At 45.9% G+C, this 23,361-nt stretch overlaps 2 protein-coding genes across 4 annotated transcripts in view; both read right to left on the bottom strand.

The window, feature by feature from the left end:
• Nucleotides 1-1,453: 1,453 nt before the first annotated feature.
• LOC117425400 (probable G-protein coupled receptor 162) lies at nt 1,454-15,632 on the bottom strand. 3 transcript variants are annotated; one of them, XM_058993506.1, is made up of 5 exons: nt 10,547-15,632; nt 9,641-9,813; nt 2,923-3,074; nt 2,384-2,571; nt 1,454-2,301 (listed from the first exon to the last, which is right to left on the bottom strand). In XM_058993506.1, exons 1-5 carry the CDS (start codon nt 10,798-10,800, stop codon nt 2,019-2,021), a joined length of 1,050 nt encoding a protein of 349 aa, XP_058849489.1. In that variant the 5' UTR covers nt 10,801-15,632; the 3' UTR covers nt 1,454-2,018. The 3 variants fall into 3 exon arrangements, with proteins under 3 accessions (XP_058849489.1, XP_058849488.1, XP_058849490.1); XM_058993505.1 differs by having other exon boundaries at nt 1,465-2,301; nt 9,641-9,849; XM_058993507.1 differs by having other exon boundaries at nt 1,473-2,256; nt 9,641-9,849.
• Nucleotides 15,633-17,816: 2,184 nt separating this feature from the next.
• The window catches only part of LOC131698874 (uncharacterized), an 8,040-nt gene continuing 2,495 nt past the window's right edge, over nt 17,817-23,361 (bottom strand). Inside the window, exons 2-3 of the mRNA XM_058993508.1 lie at nt 19,412-21,008; nt 17,817-19,060 (exon numbers count right to left, since the gene is read on the bottom strand). Of these exons, the coding sequence (XP_058849491.1) occupies nt 18,736-19,060; nt 19,412-19,689 (603 nt within the window). The 5' untranslated portion in view covers nt 19,690-21,008 and the 3' untranslated portion in view covers nt 17,817-18,735. The remainder of the gene's footprint in view (nt 19,061-19,411; nt 21,009-23,361) is intronic.

Below are 23,361 nucleotides of genomic sequence, written 5' to 3' on the forward strand. Positions count from 1 at the left end.
TGCATAGAACACGCATGGAATTAGGATTACTTTACAGACAGAACACTATACTTGTTTTTTTCTTGTTTGTTGTGCAATTTCAGTGATGATCATTACATTTATTTCCAAACAAACTTAAAAGGCTTATAAAATATTTTTTGTTGAAAATGCATCTTTCATATTTTTAATTTAAGTAGTGTCTGGCAAAGAAAAAGTTTCATGAAAAAATTGCGTGCTAAACGCAGTTGATGTGCAGGAAAAACGGATGTATTTTGCATGTAATTTCTGTCAGCTGTGTACTGAAGAGGGAAGGTGGTGGGGCTGCTGCTCTCAGTGTGGACTGGACACTGGCAGCTCAGGGGGATTCCAGCAGAGGAGCCGGTGAACTAGCCAACCCCCCAGGGGCCTCACAGAGATACAAGCTCCATTCCCAGTCCGACTGCAGCCTCAACCGAGCTGTGAGGGGCTGAGCCCAGACGTAACTGGAGCGGGGTGGAGCTGTGAGGGGCTGAGCCCAGACGTAACTGGAGCGGGGTGGAGCTGTGAGGGGCTGAGCCCAGACGTAACTGGAGCGGGGTGGAGCTGTGAGGGGCTGAGCCCAGACGTAACTGGAGCGGGGTGGAGCTGTGAGGGGCTGAGCCCAGACGTAACTGGAGCGGGGTGGAGCTGTGAGGGGCTGAGCCCAGACGTAACTGGAGCGGGGTGGAGCTGTGAGGGGCTGAGCCCAGACGTAACTGGAGCGGGGTGGAGCTGTGAGGGGCTGAGCCCAGACGTAACTGGAGCGGGGTGGAGCTGTGAGGGGCTGAGCCCAGACGTAACTGGAGTGGGGTGGAGCTGTGAGGGGCTGAGCCCAGACGTAACTGGAGTGGGGTGGAGCTGTGAGGGGCTGAGCCTATGGCAGCTGAATGATGTGACCCGAAAGGACTCTACCCCTCCTCGCATCGACGAGACTATGGACCTGCTCACTGCGTCTGCTTGGTTCAGCTCTCAGGACCTGAGAAGTGCCCGCTGGCAGGTGGGGCTGTGGCAGTTCATGGACACAGCTTGGGCCTATGCATCGTGAGATGAAGCACAGTGAGGTGAAGCACAATGAGATGAAGCAGTGAGGTGAAGCACAGTGTGGTGAAGCACAGTGAGGTGAAGCACAATGAGATGAAGCAGTGAGGTGAAGCACAGTGAGATGAAGCACAGTGAGGTGAAGCACAGTGAGGTGAAGCACAGTGAGGTAAAGCACAATGAGATGAAGCACAGTGAGGTGAAGCAGTGAGGTGAAGCACAGTGTGGTGAAGCACAGTGTGGTGAAGCACAATGAGATGAAGCAGTGAGGTGAAGCACAATGAGATGAAGCAGTGAGGTGAAGCACAATGAGATGAAGCAGTGAGGTGAAGCACAATGAGATGAAGCGGTGAGGTGAAGCACAGTGAGGTGAAGCACAATGAGATGAAGCGGTGAGGTGAAGCACAGTGAGGTGAAGCACAATGAGATGAAGCACTGAGGTGAAGCACAGTGAGATGAAGCAGTGAGGTGAAGCACAGTGAGATGAAGCAGAGTTGTCAAAAAGCACAGACTGGAGTCTCTAAAAGTAAATAAATCTTTGCACAAAAAATGACACTTGAAGCTTTGTTCTATAAACACTATTTAATATTAAGTAACACAGAAACATGCACACGCATACACACACACTGACACACACACCCCCACTGACACACATACACACTGACACACACACTGACACACATACACACTGACACACATACATGCACACACATACACACACATACACTGACACACATACACACACTGACACACATATACACACACATACACTGACACACACACACTGACACACATACATGCACACACACGCACACACACATACACACACATACACTGACACACATACACACACTGACACACATACACACACACTGACACACATATACACACACATACACTGACACACACATGCACACACACATACACACACATACACTGACACACACACACAGACACACACACACACACACACACTGGCTGGTTCAGTCCCAGTCTCTGTGTTCTCCGCAGTGCAGCTCCCTGAGGTTCTGGCTATTGGGTCCGCTGAGGGAGGCTCTCCTCGCAGGCCGCTGTCTGCGCCCCCTGTGAGTGCGCTCGGAGCAGGTTAGGGTGGGTGTTGTCATGACAACGGCAAGTGACGCTCTCCGGGCTTGGTTGCTGTGGTGACATCGTTGGGCCATGAAGAGGTCATCCTGGTCAATGAAGCGCATCACTTCCTGTCTGGAGAAGCAGGGGGAGGTGGCTTCCTTCATACTCTCAATACACCTGAGAGGACATTAAATAAATGGACAGTGCCGGACTCAACAGAACCAGAACCAGCCAGAATGATAGAGCTGGACCTGCCTACCTCTGTGCATCTGGGGGCGGGAGCATCTCCAGGAAGTGATGTAAGGACAAGGCCCCGCTCCCCACAGGTAGCCGGTGTCGGTTGCTGACGATGTCATCGGAGGAAGACCAACGAGGAAGCAGGGAGTTGGAGGGGGTGTGACTCCAGGAATCACTGTCATCGTGAGAGTGCCTCCTATTGGCAGGGACCTGGAAGGGGCGGAGCAAAGAGAATCAGCAAAACAAAAAATTGGTTCTGAATGAGTTTCAACAAGAATTAGAAGAGTGAAAGGAGTGAGAGAGAATTAGAGGAGAGAGGAGTGAGAGAGTGAGTGAGTGAGAGAATGTGAGGAGAGAGAGAGAGGAGTGAGAGAATGAGGAGTGAAAGAGTGAGTGGAGAGAATGAGATGAGTGAGAGAGAATGAAAGCAGTGAGAGTGAGAGAATGAGAACAGTGCTGAAATTGTTATTATTATTATTATTATTATTATTATTATTATTATTATTATTATTATTATTATTGATTGGATGATATATTGATGTATTGATTGGTTCTGGTTACCTGCAGATAATGCACTCTGCTTTGCAATGCTGTGCTGTGATTAGGTAGAAATGGTTTCCCTGTCCCTCTCTCCATAGTGAATAGCGTGGCTCGCTTCGTCTCTGCAGATCTGGAAACCATGGCGACAGAATCCAGGTCGTCAAGGCATCTCCCTGCAAACAAAACACACAGGTGCATCATGGGAGGGAAACCAGGAATAAAACGAGATTGCGGTGTGTCAGTGTATAATAGTGCAGTGTGACAGTGTGTTTTATTGCAGTAGGTCTTATTGCAGAGTTGCAGTGCATTTTATTGCAGTGTTGCAGTGTTTTATTGCAGTGTTGCAGTGTTTTATTGCAGTGTTGCAGTGTGTTTTATTACAGTGTTGCAGTGTGTTTTATTGCAGTGTTGCAGTGTGTAACAGTGTGACAGTGTTTCTCTGTTTATCCAGTTCTACAATGTTGCCCCGGGTCAATGGGTGAGTGTGTTATGATGCAGTGTGTCAGTGTAATGACTGTCTGTGTAATGGTTCTGTGTAACAGTTCTGTGTAATGGTTCTGTGTAACGGTTCTGTGTAACAGTTCTGTGTAATGGTTCTATGTAATGGTTCTGTGTAGTGGTTCTATGTAATGGTTCTGTGTAATGGTTCTGTGTAACGGTTCTGTGTAATGGTTCTGTGTAATGGGTCTGTGTAATGGGTCTGTGTAATGGTTCTGTGTAGAGGTTCGGTGTAGAGGTTCTGTGTAACAGTTCTGTGTAATGGTTCTATGTAATGGTTCTGTGTAGTGGTTCTTTGTAATGGTTCTGTGTAATGGTTCTGTGTAATGATTGTCTGTGTAATGGTTCTGTGTAATGGTTCTATGTAGTGGTTCTTTGTAATGGGTCTGTGTAATGGGTCTGTGTAATGGTTCTGTGTAGAGGTTCGGTGTAGAGGTTCTGTGTAATGGTTCTGTGTAAAGATTGTCTGTGTAATGGTTCTGTGTAATGGTTTTGTGCAATGGTTCTGTGTAACGGTTCTGTGTAACGGTTCTGTGTAATGGTTCTGTGTAATGGTTCTGTGTAGTGGTTCTTTGTAATGGGTCTGTGTAATGGTTCTGTGTAATGGTTCTGTGTAACGGTTCTGTGTAATAGTTCTGTGTAATGATTGTCTGTGTAATGGTTCTGTGTAATGGTTCTATGTAGTGGTTCTTTGTAATGGGTCTGTGTAATGGTTTTGTGCAATGGTTCTGTGTAATGGTTCTGTGTAATGGTTCTGTGTAACGGTTCTGTGTAATGGTTCTGTGTAATGGTTCTGTGTAGTGGTTCTTTGTAATGGGTCTGTGTAATGGTTCTGTGTAACGGTTCTGTGTAATGGTTCTGTGTAATGGTTCTGTGTAATGGTTCTGTGTAGTGGTTCTTTGTAATGGGTCTGTGTAATGGTTTTGTGCAATGGTTCTGTGTAACGGTTCTGTGTAATAGTTCTGTGTAATGATTGTCTGTGTAATGGTTCTGTGTAATGGTTCTATGTAGTGGTTCTTTGTAATGGGTCTGTGTAATGGTTCTATGTAATGGTTCTGTGTAATGGTTCTGTGTAATGGTTCTGTGTAGTGGTTCTGTGTAATGGTTCTGTGTAGTGGTTCTGTGTAATGGTTCTGTGTAAAGATTGTCTGTGTAATGGTTCTGTGTAATGGGTCTGTGTAGTGGTTCTGTGTAACGGTTCTGTGTAATGGTTCTGTGTAGAGGTTCTGTGTAATGGTTCTGTGTAGTGGTTCTGTGTAATGGTTCTGTGTAATGGTTCTGTGTAGTGGTTCTGTGTAATAGTTCTGTGTAATGGTTCTGTGTAATGGTTCTGTGTAATGGGTCTGTGTAATGGGTCTGTGTAGAGGTTCGGTGTAGAGGTTCGGTGTAGAGGTTCTGTGTAGTGGTTCTGTGTAATGGTTCTGTGTAATGGTTCTGTGTAGTGGTTCTGTGTAATGGTTCTGTGTAATGGTTCTATGTAGTGGTTCTTTGTAATGGGTCTGTGTAATGGGTCTGTGTAATGGTTCTGTGTAGAGGTTCGGTGTAGAGGTTCTGTGTAATGGTTCTGTGTAAAGATTGTCTGTGTAATGGTTCTGTGTAATGGTTTTGTGCAATGGTTCTGTGTAACGGTTCTGTGTAACGGTTCTGTGTAATGGTTCTGTGTAATGGTTCTGTGTAGTGGTTCTTTGTAATGGGTCTGTGTAATGGTTCTGTGTAATGGTTCTGTGTAACGGTTCTGTGTAATAGTTCTGTGTAATGATTGTCTGTGTAATGGTTCTGTGTAATGGTTCTATGTAGTGGTTCTTTGTAATGGGTCTGTGTAATGGTTCTGTGTAATGGTTCTGTGTAGTGGTTCTTTGTAATGGGTCTGTGTAATGGTTTTGTGCAATGGTTCTGTGTAACGGTTCTGTGTAATAGTTCTGTGTAATGATTGTCTGTGTAATGGTTCTGTGTAATGGTTCTATGTAGTGGTTCTTTGTAATGGGTCTGTGTAATGGTTCTATGTAATGGTTCTGTGTAATGGTTCTGTGTAATGGTTCTGTGTAGTGGTTCTGTGTAATGGTTCTGTGTAATGGTTCTGTGTAAAGATTGTCTGTGTAATGGTTCTGTGTAATGGGTCTGTGTAGTGGTTCTGTGTAACGGTTCTGTGTAATGGTTCTGTGTAGAGGTTCTGTGTAATGGTTCTGTGTAATGGTTCTGTGTAATGGGTCTGTGTAGAGGTTCGGTGTAGAGGTTCGGTGTAACAGTTCTGTGTAATGGTTCTATGTAATGGTTCTGTGTAGTGGTTCTTTGTAATGGTTCTGTGTAATGGTTCTGTGTAACGGTTCTGTGTAATGGTTCTGTGTAACGGTTCTGTGTAATGGTTCTGTGTAATGATTGTCTGTGTAATGGTTCTGTGTAATGGTTCTATGTAGTGGTTCTTTGTAATGGGTCTGTGTAATGGGTCTGTGTAATGGTTCTGTGTAGAGGTTCGGTGTAGAGGTTCTGTGTAATGGTTCGGTGTAAAGATTGTCTGTGTAATGGTTCTGTGTAATGGTTTTGTGTAACGGTTCTGTGTAATGGTTCTGTGTAATGGTTCTGTGTAGTGGTTCTTTGTAATGGGTCTGTGTAATGGTTCTGTGTAATGGTTCTGTGTAACGGTTCTGTGTAATAGTTCTGTGTAATGATTGTCTGTGTAATGGTTCTGTGTAATGGTTCTATGTAGTGGTTCTTTGTAATGGGTCTGTGTAATGGTTTTGTGCAATGGTTCTGTGTAACGGTTCTGTGTAATGGTTCTGTGTAATGGTTCTGTGTAGTGGTTCTTTGTAATGGGTCTGTGTAATGGTTCTGTGTAATGGTTCTGTGTAATGGTTCTGTGTAGTGGTTCTTTGTAATGGGTCTGTGTAATGGTTTTGTGCAATGGTTCTGTGTAACGGTTCTGTGTAATAGTTCTGTGTAATGATTGTCTGTGTAATGGTTCTGTGTAATGGTTCTATGTAGTGGTTCTTTGTAATGGGTCTGTGTAATGGTTCTATGTAATGGTTCTGTGTAATGGTTCTGTGTAATGGTTCTGTGTAGTGGTTCTGTGTAATGGTTCTGTGTAATGGTTCTGTGTAATGGTTCTGTGTAGTGGTTCTGTGTAACGGTTCTGTGTAATGGTTCTGTGTAGAGGTTCTGTGTAATGGTTCTGTGTAGTGGTTCTGTGTAATGGTTCTGTGTAATGGTTCTGTGTAGTGGTTCTTTGTAATGGTTCTGTGTAATGGTTCTGTGTAATGGTTCTATGTAATGGTTCTGTGTAATGGTTCTGTGTAGTGGTTCTGTGTAATGGTTCTATGTAATGGTTCTGTGTAGTGGTTCTTTGTAATGGTTCTGTGTAATGGTTCTGTGTAACGGTTCTGTGTAATGGTTCTGTGTAGTGGTTCTGTGTAGTGGTTCTGTGTAATGGTTCTGTGTAATGGTTCTGTGTAAAGATTGTCTGTGTAATGGTTCTGTGTAATGGGTCTGTGTAGTGGTTCTGTGTAACGGTTCTCTGTAACGGTTCTGTGTAGAGGTTCTGTGTAATGGTTCTGTGTAGTGGTTCTGTGTAATGGTTCTGTGTAATGGTTCTATGTAATGGTTCTGTGTAATGGTTCTGTGTAGAGCTTCTGTGTAATGGTTCTGTGTAATGGTTCTTTGTAATGGTTCTGTGTAACGGTTCTGTGTAATGGTTCTGTGTAGTGGTTCCTTGTAATGGTTCTGTGTAATGGTTCTGTGTAGAGCTTCTGTGTAATGGTTCTGTGTAGTGGTTCTGTGTAATGGTTCTGTGTAATGGTTAGAACATAAGAACATAAGAAAGTTTACAAACGAGAGGAGGCCATTCAGCCCATCTTGCTCGTTTGGTTGTTAGTAGCTTATTGATCCCAGAATCTCATCAAGCAGCTTCTTGAAGGATACCAGGGTGTCAGCTTCAACAACATTACTGGGGAGTTGTTTCCAGACCCTCACAATTCTCTGTGTAAAAAAGTGCCTCCTATTTTCTGTTCTGAATGCCCCTTTATCTAATCTCCATTTATGACCCCTGGTCCTTTTTTCTTTTTTCAAGTCAAAGAAGTTCCCCGGGTTGACATTGTCTATACCTTTTAGGATTTTGAATGTTTGAATCAGATCGCCGCGTAGTCTTCTTTGTTCAAGACTGAATAGATTCAATTCTTTTAGCCTGTCTGCATATGACATGCCTTTTAAACCTGGGATAATTCTGGTTGCTCTTCGTTGCACTCTTTCTAGAGCAGCAATATCCTTTTTGTAACGAGGTGACCAGAACTGAACACAATATTCTAGGTGAGGTCTTACTAATGCATTGTAGAGTTTTAACATTACTTCCCTTGATTTAAATTCAACACTTCTCACAATATATCCAAGCATCTTGTTAGCCTTTTTTTATAGCTTCCCCACATTGTCTAGATGAAGACATTTCTGAGTCAACATAAACTCCTAGGTCTTTTTCATAGTTCCCTTCTTCAATTTCACTATCTCCCATATGATATTTATAATGCACATTTTTATTGCCCGCATGCAATACTTTACACTTTTCTCTATTAAATTTCATTTGCCATGTGTCTGCCCAATTCTGAATGCTGTCTAGATCATTTTGAATGACCTTTGCTGCTTCAACAGTGTTTGCCACTCCTCCTATTTTTGTGTCGTCTGCAAATTTAACGAGTTTGCTTACCTATACCAGAATCTAAATCATTAATGTAGATTAGGAATAGCAGAGGACCTAATACTGATCCCTGTGGTACAACACTGGTTACCTCACTCCATTTTGAGGTTTCTCCTCTAATCAGTACTTTCTGTTTTCTACCTGTTAACCACTCCCTAATCCATGTGCATGCATTTCCTTGAATCCCTACTGCGTTCAGTTTGAGAATTAATCTTTTATGCTGGACTTTGTCAAAAGCTTTCTGGAAATCTAAATAGACCATGTAGTATGTTTTGCAGTTATGCAATTTCAATGTTGCATCCTCAAAAAAGTCAAGTAGGTTAGTTAGACATGATCTCCCTTTCCTAAAACCATGCTGACTGTCTCCCAGGATACTGTTACCATATAGGTAATTTTCCATTTTGGCTCTTATTATAGTTTCCATAAGTTTACATATAATAGAAGTCAGGCTTACTGGTCTGTAGTTACCTGGTTCAGTTTTGTCTCCCTTTTTGTGGATCGGTATTATGTTTGCTATTTTCCAGTCTGTCAGTACAACCCCTGTGTCAAGAGACTGTTGCATGATCTTGTTAGCGGTTTGTAAATAACTTCTTTCATTTTTTGAGTACTATTGGGAGGATCTCATCTGGCCCAGGGGATTTGTTTATTTTAAGAGCGCCTAGTCCCTTTAACACTTCTGCCTCTGTTATGCTAAAGTTATTTAAAATTGGATAGGAACAGGTCAACATGTGGGGCATGTTGTCCGTGTCCTCCTTTGTAAAAACCTGTGAAATGTAATCATTTAATATATTTGCTATTTTTTTCTTCATCTATGATTTTGCCATTTGTGTCTTTTAGACATTTAACCTCCTCTTTGAATGTTCTCTTGCTGTTGTAATATTGGAAAAACATTTTGGAAATGGTTTTAGCCCCCTTAGCAATATTGATTTCTATCTCTCTCTTGGCCTTTCTAACTTCCTTTTTGACTTGTGTTTGCAGTTCCAAGTACTCTTTCTGAGTACTTTGTTTTTGGTCCCTTTTAAACGCTCTGAAAAGTGCCTTTTTTCGCTGAATATTTTTTTAAATTGATCTATTAAACCATTTTGGCCATTTTGTTTTAGATTTAGATTTGTCTACTTTTGGCATGTAATTGTTTTGTGCCTCTAGTACTACATTTTTAAAAAACAGCCATCCTTTTTCTGTGGATGTTTTCTCTATTTTACTCCTTCTACTTCTATTAGTCTCTATTTCATACCTTCGTAGTTTGCTTTTCTAAAATTGTAAACCTTAGCTTTATTCATTACTTTTGGGGTTTTAAAAAATACTTCAAATGAGATGATGTTGTGGTCTGAGTTTGCCAATGGCTCTCTGACCTCTGTTTTAGTTATTCTGTCTTTGTTATTTGAAAAGCCTAAATCAAGGCATGCCTCCCCTCTAGTCGGTGCCTTGACAAATTGCGTTAGGAAGCAGTCATTTGTCATTTCCACCATTTCAATTTTGTCCGTCGTGCTCCCCAACATGGCAAATGACATTTAATATAGAAGGTAAGGCAGTGCACGCAGTTATGTGTGTTTGTCTAGTTACCTGGTTCCTCTGTGCTGTCCTGGGACAGGGCTCGGAGGCAGCGTTCCCACATGGGCCGGGCTTTGGGTCGGTACCCGCTCACACCCCCAGACCAGGAGGGGGAGGGGCAGGGTCTGCAGCAGAGACGACCAGAGCAGTACCGCCTCCCAACAGCAGGGAGCGGTGAAGGCAGACTGAGAATGAGACTGCACTGAGACAATGGAGACAACCTGAGAGAGAGAGAGAGAGGGAGACAGGGAGACAGAGAGAGTGGGAGAGAGCAAGCAAGAGCAGGACAGAGAGGAAAAGAGAGAGGGAGAGAGAGGGGGTGAGAGAGGGAGTGAGGGGGAATGAGAGGGAGGGAGTGAAGGAAGAGTGAGAGATCGAGAGATGGGGCGTGAGAGTGGGAGTGACAGGGGAGTGAGGGGGGAATGAGAAGGAGTGAGAGGGTATTGAAGGGTGAGAGGGGAGTGAGTGATGAAGTGAAGGGAAAGTGTGAGAGAGAGAGAGGGGGAGTGAAATGGGAGTGACGGGAGTGAGGGGGAATGAAAAGGAGTGAGGGGATAGAAGGGTGAGAGGGGAGTGAGTGATGGAGTGAAGGGAGAGTGAGAGAGGGAGGGAGTGAGAGAGGGAGTGAAATGGGAGTGATGGGAGTGAGGGGGAATGAAAGGAGTGAGGGGATTGAAAGGTGAGAGGGGAGTGAGTGGTGGAGTGAAGGGAGAGTGAGAGGGTGAGGGGGAAATGAGAAGGAGTGAGAGGGAATTGAGGGTGAGTGATGGAGTGAAGGGAGAGTGAGAGGGGAGTGAGAGAAGGAGAGGGAGTGAGAGAGGGATTGAGAGAGGGATTGTTTTGAGTTGTGTCATGGGTCTGAAACACAAGAGAATGAAGCTGAGGGAGGCAGAGCTGTGCTGCACTCCTGTTCCTCACCAGCAGGGGCACTCCTGCCAGCCCCGCATACAGCAGCACGATGGCGGTGACGAGGCGGGTGGTCTGCAGGGAGGTCTTGGGGGGCTCGGACCCCTCGATCGAGGACTTGCGCTGCCCCCTGGAGTCCTCCACCACGATGGCTGGCACATCCCCCTGCCCCCCCTCCAAACCTCGGCCCTTTGACCCCCCCTCTGCGGAAACAAAACAGCAAACATCAATCTGATCTGTAAAAACGGGGTCCTGTTGTCTGTCATCTTGGCTCAGTATTTGCTATGCTTCACACTGCAGCCTGCTTCCTGCCTCAGAGCCACAATGGTCTCAGTGTCCCATACTGTCAAATCAGAAGCGTGGGGCAGAATTCTCTATATGCTGTATATGTATGCAATAAGGCCCGACAGGGTGCCGTATACATCACATATACGGACGCCTCGGGGTGTTGTGTGAATTGTACATTGCCATTGAAAAGATCCACCAGGAGGCGGAGTTGAGCTGTTGTTTCAGCAGAATGGCATTAAAATAATAATAATAATGACGTCTCGGATTTCAGTCATTTTTCAGGTCTGTGTCAGAGAGGGGTAGATAATGTGCAGATATGTGTTTTTGTGTTTTTCTCTAGCATTTACAAACCGCTAAAAAGACATTATTTGAAGTCGGGGCGAGTGTATATATTGACAGATTCCCCAGTTTTGTTTTCATTTAGACTAATGTAGTTTGAAATGTTATATTCTTCTCCATGGGCATTCCTTACATTTCCATAGAAATCCCTTAGTATTTTATAAAGATTTTCTTAAGATGTGGATTTTCCACAGTTGATACAATGTGTTTTTTGTTTCAGCCAGTCCTGAAAGACAGTGATTTTTTCCCTGTTTTGCTATCTTCCAGTTCATTGAATTGTTCTTCATACATATCGGCATGTCTACTTACCTCTGGGATTTGTTTGCTGGTAATTGGTCAGTTTTATAGTTACTGTACATCTGTAACTGTAGACAGGATGGCTACCAGTACCGTATTCCTTTGAATTTAAGACACACTTTTTTAACAATTGTTTGCTTCTCAAAAATATCCTGCATCTTAAATTCAAGTACAGTAATGATGCGTGTATTAAAATGAATACCCGAATACACAAGCAGCAACGTGACTTACTGCCAAGAAAAAACTAACAAAGACGTCACTGCCTGAACACACAAGCAACACTGCTGAGAAAAAATGAACAAAGACATCACTACCCGAATTCACAAGCAGCAACGTGACTGACTGCCAAGAAAAGATGAATCAAAGCATTACTGCCCGATCTCGAATCTTCCATGACATACAGGCATGTACAATGATAGCTTCCTGAGGAATTCCAAGATAAACTTTTACAATGTCAGTGTTGTTTCAACAAACAGTACCAGCTTGGACAGATCGGAATGCTGATCAGACCCCCATATTTTTCGACATGCCAAGCAATACCACAGTTCACAAACTGGGAGAAAAACAGGTGTGAGTAATCTCCATGAGTAGGTTATGTTCTGTTGGTATTGTGCATACCGTTGTGACTGTTGTGTTTGCAATGCGATCAGTGCTGTTGTGGTTGCTGGGTTACATGTTGCCTGGTGTAGTGGAGTGTTGTGTCATTTTGCTTGTGCCAGGGTGCGTGATGCTGTAAGTGAGTGAGGGGTGTGCGTACGACAGAGACGCTATCTTAAGTATTATAGTATGCAGCACAATAAACAAGATCCATGGTTAATCTACAACGACATTGTTTCGTGTCAGTTGTGTACGATATAACAGCATAATTGAGGTTGTATCTTTGTAAATGCATATCTATTTGATGTTATTTTTTTCTCAAATTGAGGGTGGTAAATTAGGGTTGCATCTTAAATTCGAGGGCGTCTCAAAGGAATACAGTACTTCACATTCTGCGAGGCAGTGCAGTGATTTTGAATATGTGACAAGGCTCCAACTGTCTGTATCCATCCAATATACGGACAGCTGGAACCTTGCTTGACCAATCACATTGCTTGTTCCACATTCCATTGCCAGCCCTGGATTATAAGTAATATTCAATCTTTATTTTATATAGCGCCTTTCATAGTGGACCACCATCACCAAGCGCTTTACAAGATGCAGTAACAACAAGAAAATCCATAATACTTCAAATACAGAGAAATGCTTAATACATCATACACAGTAAAAAAAAAATGAACAGGACTCTGGTGCGACGGGTTTCACCTGCCCATGTCCCATAATAAATCCCAAAAATTGCATTTCTAGTTTGGCGAATGCACATTTACCCAAGTTGGCTGTCAGCCAGGCTACCCTCAGAGATTGCAAGACGGCTGTGAGCCTAGCCATATGCTCTTGGCAGGTGGAGCTGTAAATAACCGCATCGTCAATATGTGCTGCTGCATACTCATGATGTGGGCGTAAGACCTGGTCCATCAGTCTCTGAAAGGCAGCGGGCACACATGTAGCCCAGGCGGCATGGTTATGAAATGAAACAGACCATCAGGAGTTGAAAATGCGATTTTCTCACGTGATCTGCAGGTTAAGGGGATCTGCCAATATTCCTTTGTCAGATCCAAAGTTGAGATGAACCTCGCCGTTCCCAGTCTGTCTAGAAGCTTGTCGACCCGAGGCATGGGGTATGCATCGAACTTGGCAATAGCGTTTACCTTGCGGAAATATTCGCAGAAGCGGTTGGTACTGTCTTTTTTGGCCGCTATCACAATTGGACTGCACCACTCGCTCCTGGAAGGTTCAATCACCCCAAGTTCAAGCATCAGCCGCACCTCTTTGCTAATGCCACTTCGTCAACTTTCCAGGATCCGGTAAGGTCTCTCCCGAACCGTGATACCTGGGGGAGTGATAATAGCATGCTCAACAAGGTTAGTTCTGCCGGGCACATCAGATCTCGTTTCTCATCTGGAAGTAACTGTTCCCCCATTGGAATGCTCTGTGTGCTATGGGACTCTATGCAGAGTCCCTAGCCTGGGGCTATAAATAAGGCCTCCCTTGCCTGCCAGGGCTTTAATAAATTGACATGGTAAATTTCCTGTTCATTGCGGTGATCGGGCTGCTGAATTTCATAATTTTCTTTCCCTATAGCCCGAATCACCTCATATGTCCCCTGCCACTTAGTGCTGCTGTTGCCGGTGCTGAGACAATTTTAGATGTCCTTGGCCAAACGATGACCAAATCCAGGCGATCTCGGAGTAGGACCCCTCTCTCAACAGATTGAGGATGCCGCGAGGCTGTCAGCCGTACAAGAGCTCGAAGGGGGAGAACCCTGTTGAAATCTGCTTTAGGGTCTGATTAAAACGTTCCACCAAACCGTCCGACTGTGGATGATAAACAGATGTCCTGATGGGACGTATTTTTAATATTTTATATACTTGCTGTAACGTATTAGACAAAAAGTTAATTCTATGATCAGTCAGTACCTCTTTGGAGATCTCTACTCGCGACATAATCTGCACTAGTTCTTTGGCTATCGCAGCGGCACTAGTGGACCTCAATGGAACTGCCTCCGGGTATCGCGTTGCATAATTTACCACTACTAATATATGTGTATACTTGGAGTCAGAAGGTAGCAAAGGATCCACTATGTCCATTGCAATACGTTTAAAGGGGGTGGAAATAATCGGCAGTGGGACCAAAGGGGCGGGGCGCAGTCTTGACATGTGGCTACATATTTCGACACATCAGTATGAAAACCTACCCAATAAAATCGAGCCAATATCCGCTCCCTTGTTTTATCAGCTCCGAGGTGCCCCGCAAAAGGGATATCATGCGCCAGCCTCATGACCACGGGCTGATAAGATTGGGGAACCTTCAACATCCTTATCTTCAATTGACCGGACCTGCCCCCAAGCGGTCTGTGCTTCGGTCCCACACATCCAGTATATTGAGAGGGCCCGGAGTATCTGCCCTGGATGGCCCAGTAACCTCGTCCTCACAGTCACGCTGCATACTGACTCCCTTTGAGTGCCTTTTGATACCATCCGAGCCCTCTCACACCAGACCCCTGCATCGTTTCAGTGATGCTCTTTCCCATTTTTAGATCTGTCTCTTTCTTAGTTTTTCTAGGATAAAAAAGGGAAGTCAGCTTGTAAGGGAAAGATCTCACCAATCGTTTCCCCTTGTTTTTCTGCCACATTCACCTGTACGGTCAGTCCTGGCCTAGAATTACTGGGTGTGGTAGCCTTTCCACCACCCCCACTATGCACCCCATACGTTTCCCCCGTGATGTTAAGATGCCAGAGGATGGCCTGCTTGACCAGGTCGTACTGGCTGGTCTCTTCCTAGGTCATGGCCTGGTAAGCTACTTGGGCTTCCCTGAGTAAGCAAGTGCCCAGCTGCCTAGCCCAGTATTGCCGAGGCCATGACATGGCAGTAGCCAACCATTCAAAGGCGAGGTATCCCTCCAGGTCATCCTCTGTTGTCATCTTCTGTGCCAGCGCTTTAGGGGGCGCCATCATGGGTCCTGTTGGTATTTGGTGTGCGTTTCTGATGCTGATCCTCTCGATCAGCGCAGTGTACCTCTCTTCTCTCTTGCTCTCCGCAGCCACCTGTCTCTGGTTCAGCGCTTCCAGCAACGTGGACAGTGCAGTAACATCCATGACTTCTGGTACTGTGACCCCGCCCCCTTTCTGGATGGCCGACTTCCAACTGACCCTGGAATGAATTGTCAAACCATCCAGTTCGGAACACACTGTTCCTGTTACACAGCGCCCTCACAGGTCGGGAGGGAGATTGTTGACTAGGATTAATTCGCTCTCTGTCACAACATGGGAGGCTGTGTGGTCCAGTGGTTAAAGTGGTTAAAGAAAAGGGCTTGTAACCAGGAGGTCCCCGGTTTAAATCCCACCTCAGCCACTGACTCATTGTGTGACCATGAGCAAGTCACTTAACCTCCTTGTGCTCCGTCTTTCGGGTGAGACGTAGTTGTAAGTGACTCTGCAGCTGATGCACAGTTCACACACCCTAGTCTCTGTAAGTCGCCTTGGATAAAGGCATCTGCTAAATAAACAAATAATAATAACAATAACATGATAAGTTAAAATGTTTAAATTAAACCTTTTCAACATTTTGCAAGCCATTGTCTGAAGCACCAGTGATTAAACTGTTTTTGTTTGAAGGTAGGCGATTATATTCCCTGGCAGCTGCCAGAGTTTTGCATTAGATAAGCAGCGAGCAGGAGAGCAGACAGACCAGAACGCTCTTGTAAGTAATTAAGTATAGCTTTGTTTTAATTGTAAAGCGAGTTATTGCTAGTTTGATGCTGTAAAGTGAACGATATTAGCCAGTTGTGTTGAAATAAGTATTTGCCAAGTTACAGGGCTGATTTGATTACTGTAATTTGCAAGCCATTGTCTACAGCACACAGCTCTTGACCTCCAGAGCTTATATAAGCACTGATGCCAACCTAGTGCGCCAGCTAACCCTAACCCTAACCCTAACCTAGTGCGCCCGCACTCAGCACCAGCTAACCCTAACCCTAACCCTAACCCTAACCTAGTGCGCCCGCACTCAGCGCCAGCTAACCCTAACCCTAACCCTAACCTAGTGCGCTCGCACTCAGCACCAGCTAACCCTAACCCTAACCCTAACCTAGTGCGCTCGCACTCAGCACCAGCTAACCCTAACCCTAACCCTAACCCTAACCCTAACCTAGTGTGCCCGCACTCAGCGCCAGCTAACCCTAACCTAGTGCGCCCGCACTCAGCGCCAGCTAACCCTAACCCTAACCCTAACCTAGTGCGCTCGCACTCAGCACCAGCTAACCCTAACCCTAACCCTAACCTAGTGCGCTCGCACTCAGCACCAGCTAACCCTAACCCTAACCCTAACCCTAACCTAGTGCGCCCGCACTCAGCGTCAGCTAACCCTAACCCTAACCCTAACCTAGTGCGCCCGCACTCAGCGTCAGCTAACCCTAACCCTAACCCTAACCTAGTGCGCTCGCACTCAGCGCCAGCTAACCCTAACCCTAACCCTAACCCTAACCTAGTGCGCCCGCACTCAGCGCCAGCTAACCCTAACCCTAACCCTAACCCTAACCTAGTGCGCCCGCACTCAGCGCCAGCTAACCCTAACCCTAACCTAGTGCGCCCGCACTCAGCACCAGCTAACCCTAACCCTAACCCTAACCTAGTGCGCCCGCACTCAGCGCCAGCTAACCCTAACCCTAACCCTAACCCTAACCTAGTGCGCCCGCACTCAGCGCCAGCTAACCCCTAACCCTAACCTAGTGCGCCCGCACTCAGCACCAGCTAACCCTAACCCTAACCCTAACCTAGTGCGCCCGCACTCAGTGCCAGCTAACCCTAACCCTAACCTAGTGCGCCCGCACTCAGCGCCAGCTAACCCTAACCCTAACCTAGTGCGCCCGCACTCAGCACCAGCTAACCCTAACCCTAACCCTAACCTAGTGCGCCTGCACTCAGCGCCAGCTAACCCTAACCCTAACCTAATGCGTCCGCACTCAGTGCCAGCTCACCGAAGGACCATATTACCAAAGGGAAACTGTGATAGTCCAAACGAGGACAGTCCAACGAGGACCGGCTGCACAATTATTTAACCAAGCAACGTGAAGCCTCCAACTCCAGACCAGGTTTGCATACATTTTCCCCCCTGTTCTCTGTTCACTCACTCCCCATCACCCTCTGCAACCCCTACTAATCTACCCTCCTTCTCCTCCTTCTCGCCCATCTCAGACTCTGATGTTTTCTTCATGCTCCAGAGCCATAAACCCACCATGTGTGCTCTCAACCCCCTCCCCACTCACCTCTTCCAGGCTGCTGCCCCTGCTCTACTCCCTTTCATCTTCTCTCTTCTTAACATCTCATACTTTCAGCACATCTAGCATGCTCCTGTTGCGTCTTCCTCAGCAACATACCCAGAATTTGCCCCTTCCTCACCAACTACTCCACGCAGCTCCTAGTTCAGGCCCTGGTACTGTCCCACCTTGACTACTGCAACTCCCACCTGGCCGGCCTCCCTGCCTCTGCTACCCGTCCAGCTCATCCAAAACTCTGCTGCTCACCTTGTCTTTTCCTTTCCTTTCCTCATTTCTCCACACTACTTCGCTGCTCCACTCCCTATCGCTGCTCACATGCAATTCAAAACTCTTGTACTAGCCTATCGCTGTCTCGACCTTTCTGCTCCCTCCTATCTCCAGACTATCATTTCTCCCTACACCCCCCCCCCCCTCGCCCCCTCCACTCCTCCACCACCGGCAGATTAGCTGTACCCCTCCTCTGCTCCCCCTCCTCCAGAGCCCGCTCCTTCTTCACCCTCGCCCCTCAGTGGTGGAATGACCTACCCATGGATATCAGGACTGCTCAGTCCCTGACCACCTTCCAGCGCCTCTTCAAGACACACCTGTTCAGACAGCATCTGTAAACCTCATAACTCTCCACTATATTGGACTATATGGCACCCAATTGTACCAGTAGTACAATCAGCTTGTACTCTCACTGAACTACTCCATACCTTGCTGCATTCAACTACTGCTCCTACCTATAACTACTTACTGTATCTTGTACTTGTTTTATAGGTAACCTTATTCACATTTTTTGTAATTGCTCTTATTTGAAATCGTTCTTACCCATTTATTGTACTTACTACTTGCTCTTAATGGAATTTTCTCTTACAAGCAAATAGTTTAACTGCTGTTTAAATCGCTCTCTTTATTTTGTTTTTATTTGAATTTACTCTTATTTTCTACTGATTTTATTATTTTATAATTTTTTTATTATTTTATTTATTATTTTATAACTGCTCTATCGGTATTTTATAACAACTGTAAGTTGCCCTTGTTATGTCTGTGCTTAGATGTTTAGTGCTGACTGCATTCAGCCACTGTTTAATCTGTTTTGGTTTCACAACATTTGCGGTTGGGCTACTGCTTTACGGCTGTCCTACAGCACAGCATGTTTGAACACGGAGTCTCACCTCCGTATGGGGGTCAAAGGTGCAGGAGTCAGAGCAAGTGTAATAAATACGTGGTTGTTGAAAGAAGCATCATCTGTGCATGGTTATTTACATAACAGCCCTGGATAAGGGCATCTGCTAAGAAATAAATAATAAATAATAATAAATAAACATTAAAAGTACCCAAAGTCTGGGCGGTTTTATTGAGATAATTGAGTTGCTTGAACCTTGACCTCTGAAACGTGAGGAGTGAGATGGAGAGTCGGTACTTACCGGCGTGGCGGCGCCCCCTGCAGATCGTCTCGGTAAGAGTGAGCGTGGAGCAGCACAGTGCCGTGGCAGTGCCCCCTCCCACCAGCAGGGGCAGGCACAGCCCGAAGCCCAGGCCGATGTGCCCGGGGCTGTAGTGGCAGGTGCCCCCCTGGTAGAAGCGCTGCCCGGGGGTGTGCCAGCCCAGCGAGGGCAATGTGGCCAGGATGAAGGCAGCTGTCCAGCCTCCCAGCGTGGCCTGCCATGCCTGCTTCCGTGGGCTCGAGAGACGGTAATTCACCGGCCACTTCACCATCCACATCCGGTGATAGGAGACAGAGGAGACTGGGGGAGAGGAGGAGGGGAGGGGAAGATTGAGAAGGCTTAAGAGAGAGAGGAGTCTGGAAAAAACAGTTATTCGCTCTTGTGCTCGAAGTTCATGAAACTGCAGTACTTTGTCAGCCATCTTGGCTCCAGCCCCGCTTCAGGTTATACAGGAGTCTGAAGGCTGTGCTGGAGCCACAGTGGCATCATTTTCTTAGCCTCCAGCGGGTAAAACAGTACTATTGCAATTATTACTATTAACACTCAATGGTATGATGTTAAAAGAGACAGACAGACAGACCCACAGAGACACATACAGACACACAGACAGACACACACACACACACAAACACAGGGGGGGGGGGGGCTCACCTGTGAAGCAGGTTGCCAGCGTCAGGCAGTAGAATGTGGAGACGAAGGCTTTGCAGTGGTTCTCTGTCCAGCGCTGAGCTCCCCTGAGCTGGCTGTACTGGGAGGGCTGCAGGGGACGCTGGTTTGTTTCCCCCCAACTGCACGCAGGAGAAGAGGATGAGGGGCAGGGCAGCGCTGAGCATGTGGGTCCCTCCCAGCAGGGCGAGGAGCAGGTCCAGGGCCCGACGCTGCTCACAGCGAGCAGAGAGCCCCAGCAGCACCCAGCCGTTCAGCACCATGGACAGCACCCCCACACCCCAGCCAGTAGGAAGCACTCTGCTGGAGCCCCGAGTGAGACAGGAGAGATGGGGGGGGCTGGGGCGATAGGGGGGATGGGGGTGGTGTCATTACTATGTGTGTATGTGTATGTCTTAATCTATGTGTGTGTGTGTGTGTGTTAATCTTTGTGTGTGTGTGTTTATCTGTGTGTATTTGTATGTGTTTATCTGTGTGTATCTATTTGTTTTTTCTCTCCTCTAGTCTGATTGTACTAAATTATGTATTTCTGTGTGGATTCATTATTATTCAGGTGGCCAAAGAATGTACATGTCTCTCTCCCTTCTACTCTCCTCTTGTCTCATTCTCTCCTTCTCCTTCCCCCTCTTTCCCTCCCCCTCTCCTGATTACTATAAAGTCGATTTCTTCTGCTGAAGCACTCAAATGATCTCTCCTGTCCTTATCTCTTCTTCCCTCTCCTCTCTCACTATGTTTCCTTTCTAAATACAAATATGTAGTGGTATATATTTCAAAGCTCTCTCTATATGTGTGTGTGTGTTCCAATGTGGAAGTGAATGAATTCCAGGGATAGGGTTATGTATTTTAAAGCTCTCTGTCTCAGAGTAGGTATGCGCTCCCAGGAGACAATGATTGTTTGTATTCCAGCTCGTATTCCTTGCTGCTTCACAAACGAATGCCTGCCACTCCTTCAACGAGAGGAGTGTTAATCACAGGAATCATCTTCATCCTCTGCAGTAAGGAAATAACCCCCCCTGTCAATCACAGAGTGGGTGTATCAGAGGAGCGGGGTTGGGGGGTGTCTGATTGATTAATTTATAAACTCTTCATTTGGAGTGGGAAATCAGCAAAACTGGCTTTCTGGATGAAGTAACTTTACAGGAAAAGAACTGGAGCAGAACTACTTAAACAGTTCATGAGGCATTTTATACTGAGAACTAAAAGAAAATGAAATGGATGAGTTAATTGCATGTGTGCAGTGCTGTGTCAGAACACAGCACTCCTGAGTTCCAGTGACTTCACTTATAAGTGCACTGCAGCCTAGATCACGGCTCTGTGAAGCTCATGCGGGTCTGTGCGGCAATTCTCAGGTGTGGATCTGATTGGTAATCAATGTGTCTGATTGGTAATCCATGTCTCTGATTGGCAATCAATGCACTCCAGACCCAGGCTGCTGTCAGTCACCGCTCGTTGTACAGAACATCAGCCATGTCTTTTGCTAATCGGTAATCAATCACAGCGGTGATCAATGTTCTGATGATCAAAGTTTTGGTGATCAGTGTTCACTTAGCATTCCAGACTGATTCTGAAACCAGATCTCTTCCTGGAATAAAAAAAAGAATATAAATGAAAACCCTGAAATGAGTCGGCTATTATACACTTCACCTCTTCAAACATCCCCCTTCAAACGTCACCTCTTCACCTCTTCAAACATCACCTCTTCACCTCTTCAAACACCCCCCCTTCAAACATCACCTCTTCACCTCTTCAAACATCACCTCTCACCTCTTCAAACATCACCTCTTCACCTCTTCAAACATCCCCCCTTCAAACATCACCTCTTCACCTCTTCAAACATCACCTCTTCACCTCTTCAAACATCACCTCTTCAAACATCCCCCCTTCAAACATCACCTCTTCACCTCTTCAAACATCACCTCTTCACCTCTTCAAACATCCCCCTTCACCTCTTCAAACATCCCCTCTTCAAACACCACCTCTTCAAACAGCCCCTCTCAAACATCACCTCTTCACCTCTTTAAACATCCCCTCTTCAAACATCCCCCTCTTCACCTCTTCAAACATCACCTCTTCAACCATCCCCTCTTCACCTCTTCAAACATCCCCTCTTCAAACATCACATCTCAACTATCCCCTCTTCAAACATCACCTCTCCACCTCTTCAAACATCCCCTCTTCACCTCTTCAAACATCCCCCCTTCAAACATCACCTCTTCAAACATCACCTCTTCACCTCTTCAAACACCCCCCCTTCAAACATCACCTCTTCAACTATCCCCTCTTCAAACATCCCCTCTTCACCTCTTCAAACATCACCTCTTCAAACATCCCCTCTCCACCTCTTCAAACATTCCCTCTTCACCTCTTCAAACATCCCCACTTCAAACATCACCTCTTCACCTCTTCAAACATCACCTCTTCACCTCTTCAAACATCACCTCTTCAAACATCCCCCTTCACCTCTTCAAACATCACCTCTTCACCTCTTCAAACATCACCTCTTCAAACATCCCCCTTCACCTCTTCAAACATCACCTCTTCACCTCTTCAAACATCACCTCTTCAAACATCCCCCTTCACCTCTTCAAACATCACCTCTTCACCTCTTCAAACATCACCTCTTCAAACATCCCCCTTCACCTCTTCAAACATCACCTCTTCAAACATCCCCCTTCACCTCTTCAAACATCACCTCTTCAAACATCCCCACTTCAAACATCACCTCTTCACCTCTTCAAACATCCCCCTTCACCTCTTCAAACATACCCTCTTCAAACATCCCCCTTCACCTCTTCAAACATCACCTCTTCAAACATCCCCCTTCACCTCTTCAAACATCACCTCTTCAAACATCCCCCTTCACCTCTTCAAACATCACCTCTTCACCTCTTCAAACATCCCCCTTCACCTCTTCAAACATCCCCTCTTCAAACATCCCCTCTTCAAACATCCCCTCTCCACCTCTTCAAACATCCCCTCTTCACCTCTTCAAACATCACCTCTCCGCCTCTTCAAACATTCCCTCTTCACCTCTTCAACATCCCCACTTCAAACATCACCTCTTCACCTCTTCAAACATCCCCCTTCACCTCTTCAAACATCACCTCTTCAAACATCCCCCTTCACCTCTTCAAACATCACCTCTTCACCTCTTCAAACATCACCTCTTCAAACATCCCCTCTTCACCTCTTCAAACATCCCCTCTTCAAACATCCCCTCTTCAAACATCCCCTCTCCACCTCTTCAAACATCACCTCTTCAAACATACCCTCTCCACCTCTTCAAACATCCCCTCTTCAAACATACCCTCTTCAAACATCCCCTCTCCACCTCTTCAAACATCCCCTCTTCAAACATCCCCTCTCCACCTCTTCAAACATACCCTCTTCACCTCTTCAAACATCCCCTCTTCAAACATCCCCTCTCCACCTCTTCAAACACACCCTCTCCACCTCTTCAAACATCCCCTCTTCAAACATCCCCTCTTCAAACATCCCCTCTCCACCTCTTCAAACATCCCCTCTTCACCTCTTCAAACATCCCCTCTTCAAACATCCCCTCTTCAAACATCACCTCTTCACCTCTTCAAACATCCCCTCTTCACCTCTTCAAACATCACCTCTTCAAACATCCCCTTTAAACAGCACCTCTTCAAACACCATGTCTCCCTCATAGACCCCAATTTTAAAGCCAGGCTGTTTAGGGTGCCTGTAAATACACTGTTATTAATATGAGAGAGAGAGAGAGAGAGAGAGAGAGAGAGAGATTGATTCTCTGGGCAGATACACATACAGCTCAGCCCTGGGCAACAGTGTGGTAGAGTACACCCTTACAAACATGGACCCGGAGTCAACGCCATTACAGACATGGACCCAGAGTCTACACCATTACAGGGCAACGACTCAGGTAAGACCACTATTAAATGTATTTATCT

Source organism: Acipenser ruthenus, chromosome 20 (assembly GCF_902713425.1).
Source record: "Acipenser ruthenus chromosome 20, fAciRut3.2 maternal haplotype, whole genome shotgun sequence".
Classification (NCBI taxonomy): Eukaryota; Metazoa; Chordata; class Actinopteri; order Acipenseriformes; family Acipenseridae; genus Acipenser; species Acipenser ruthenus.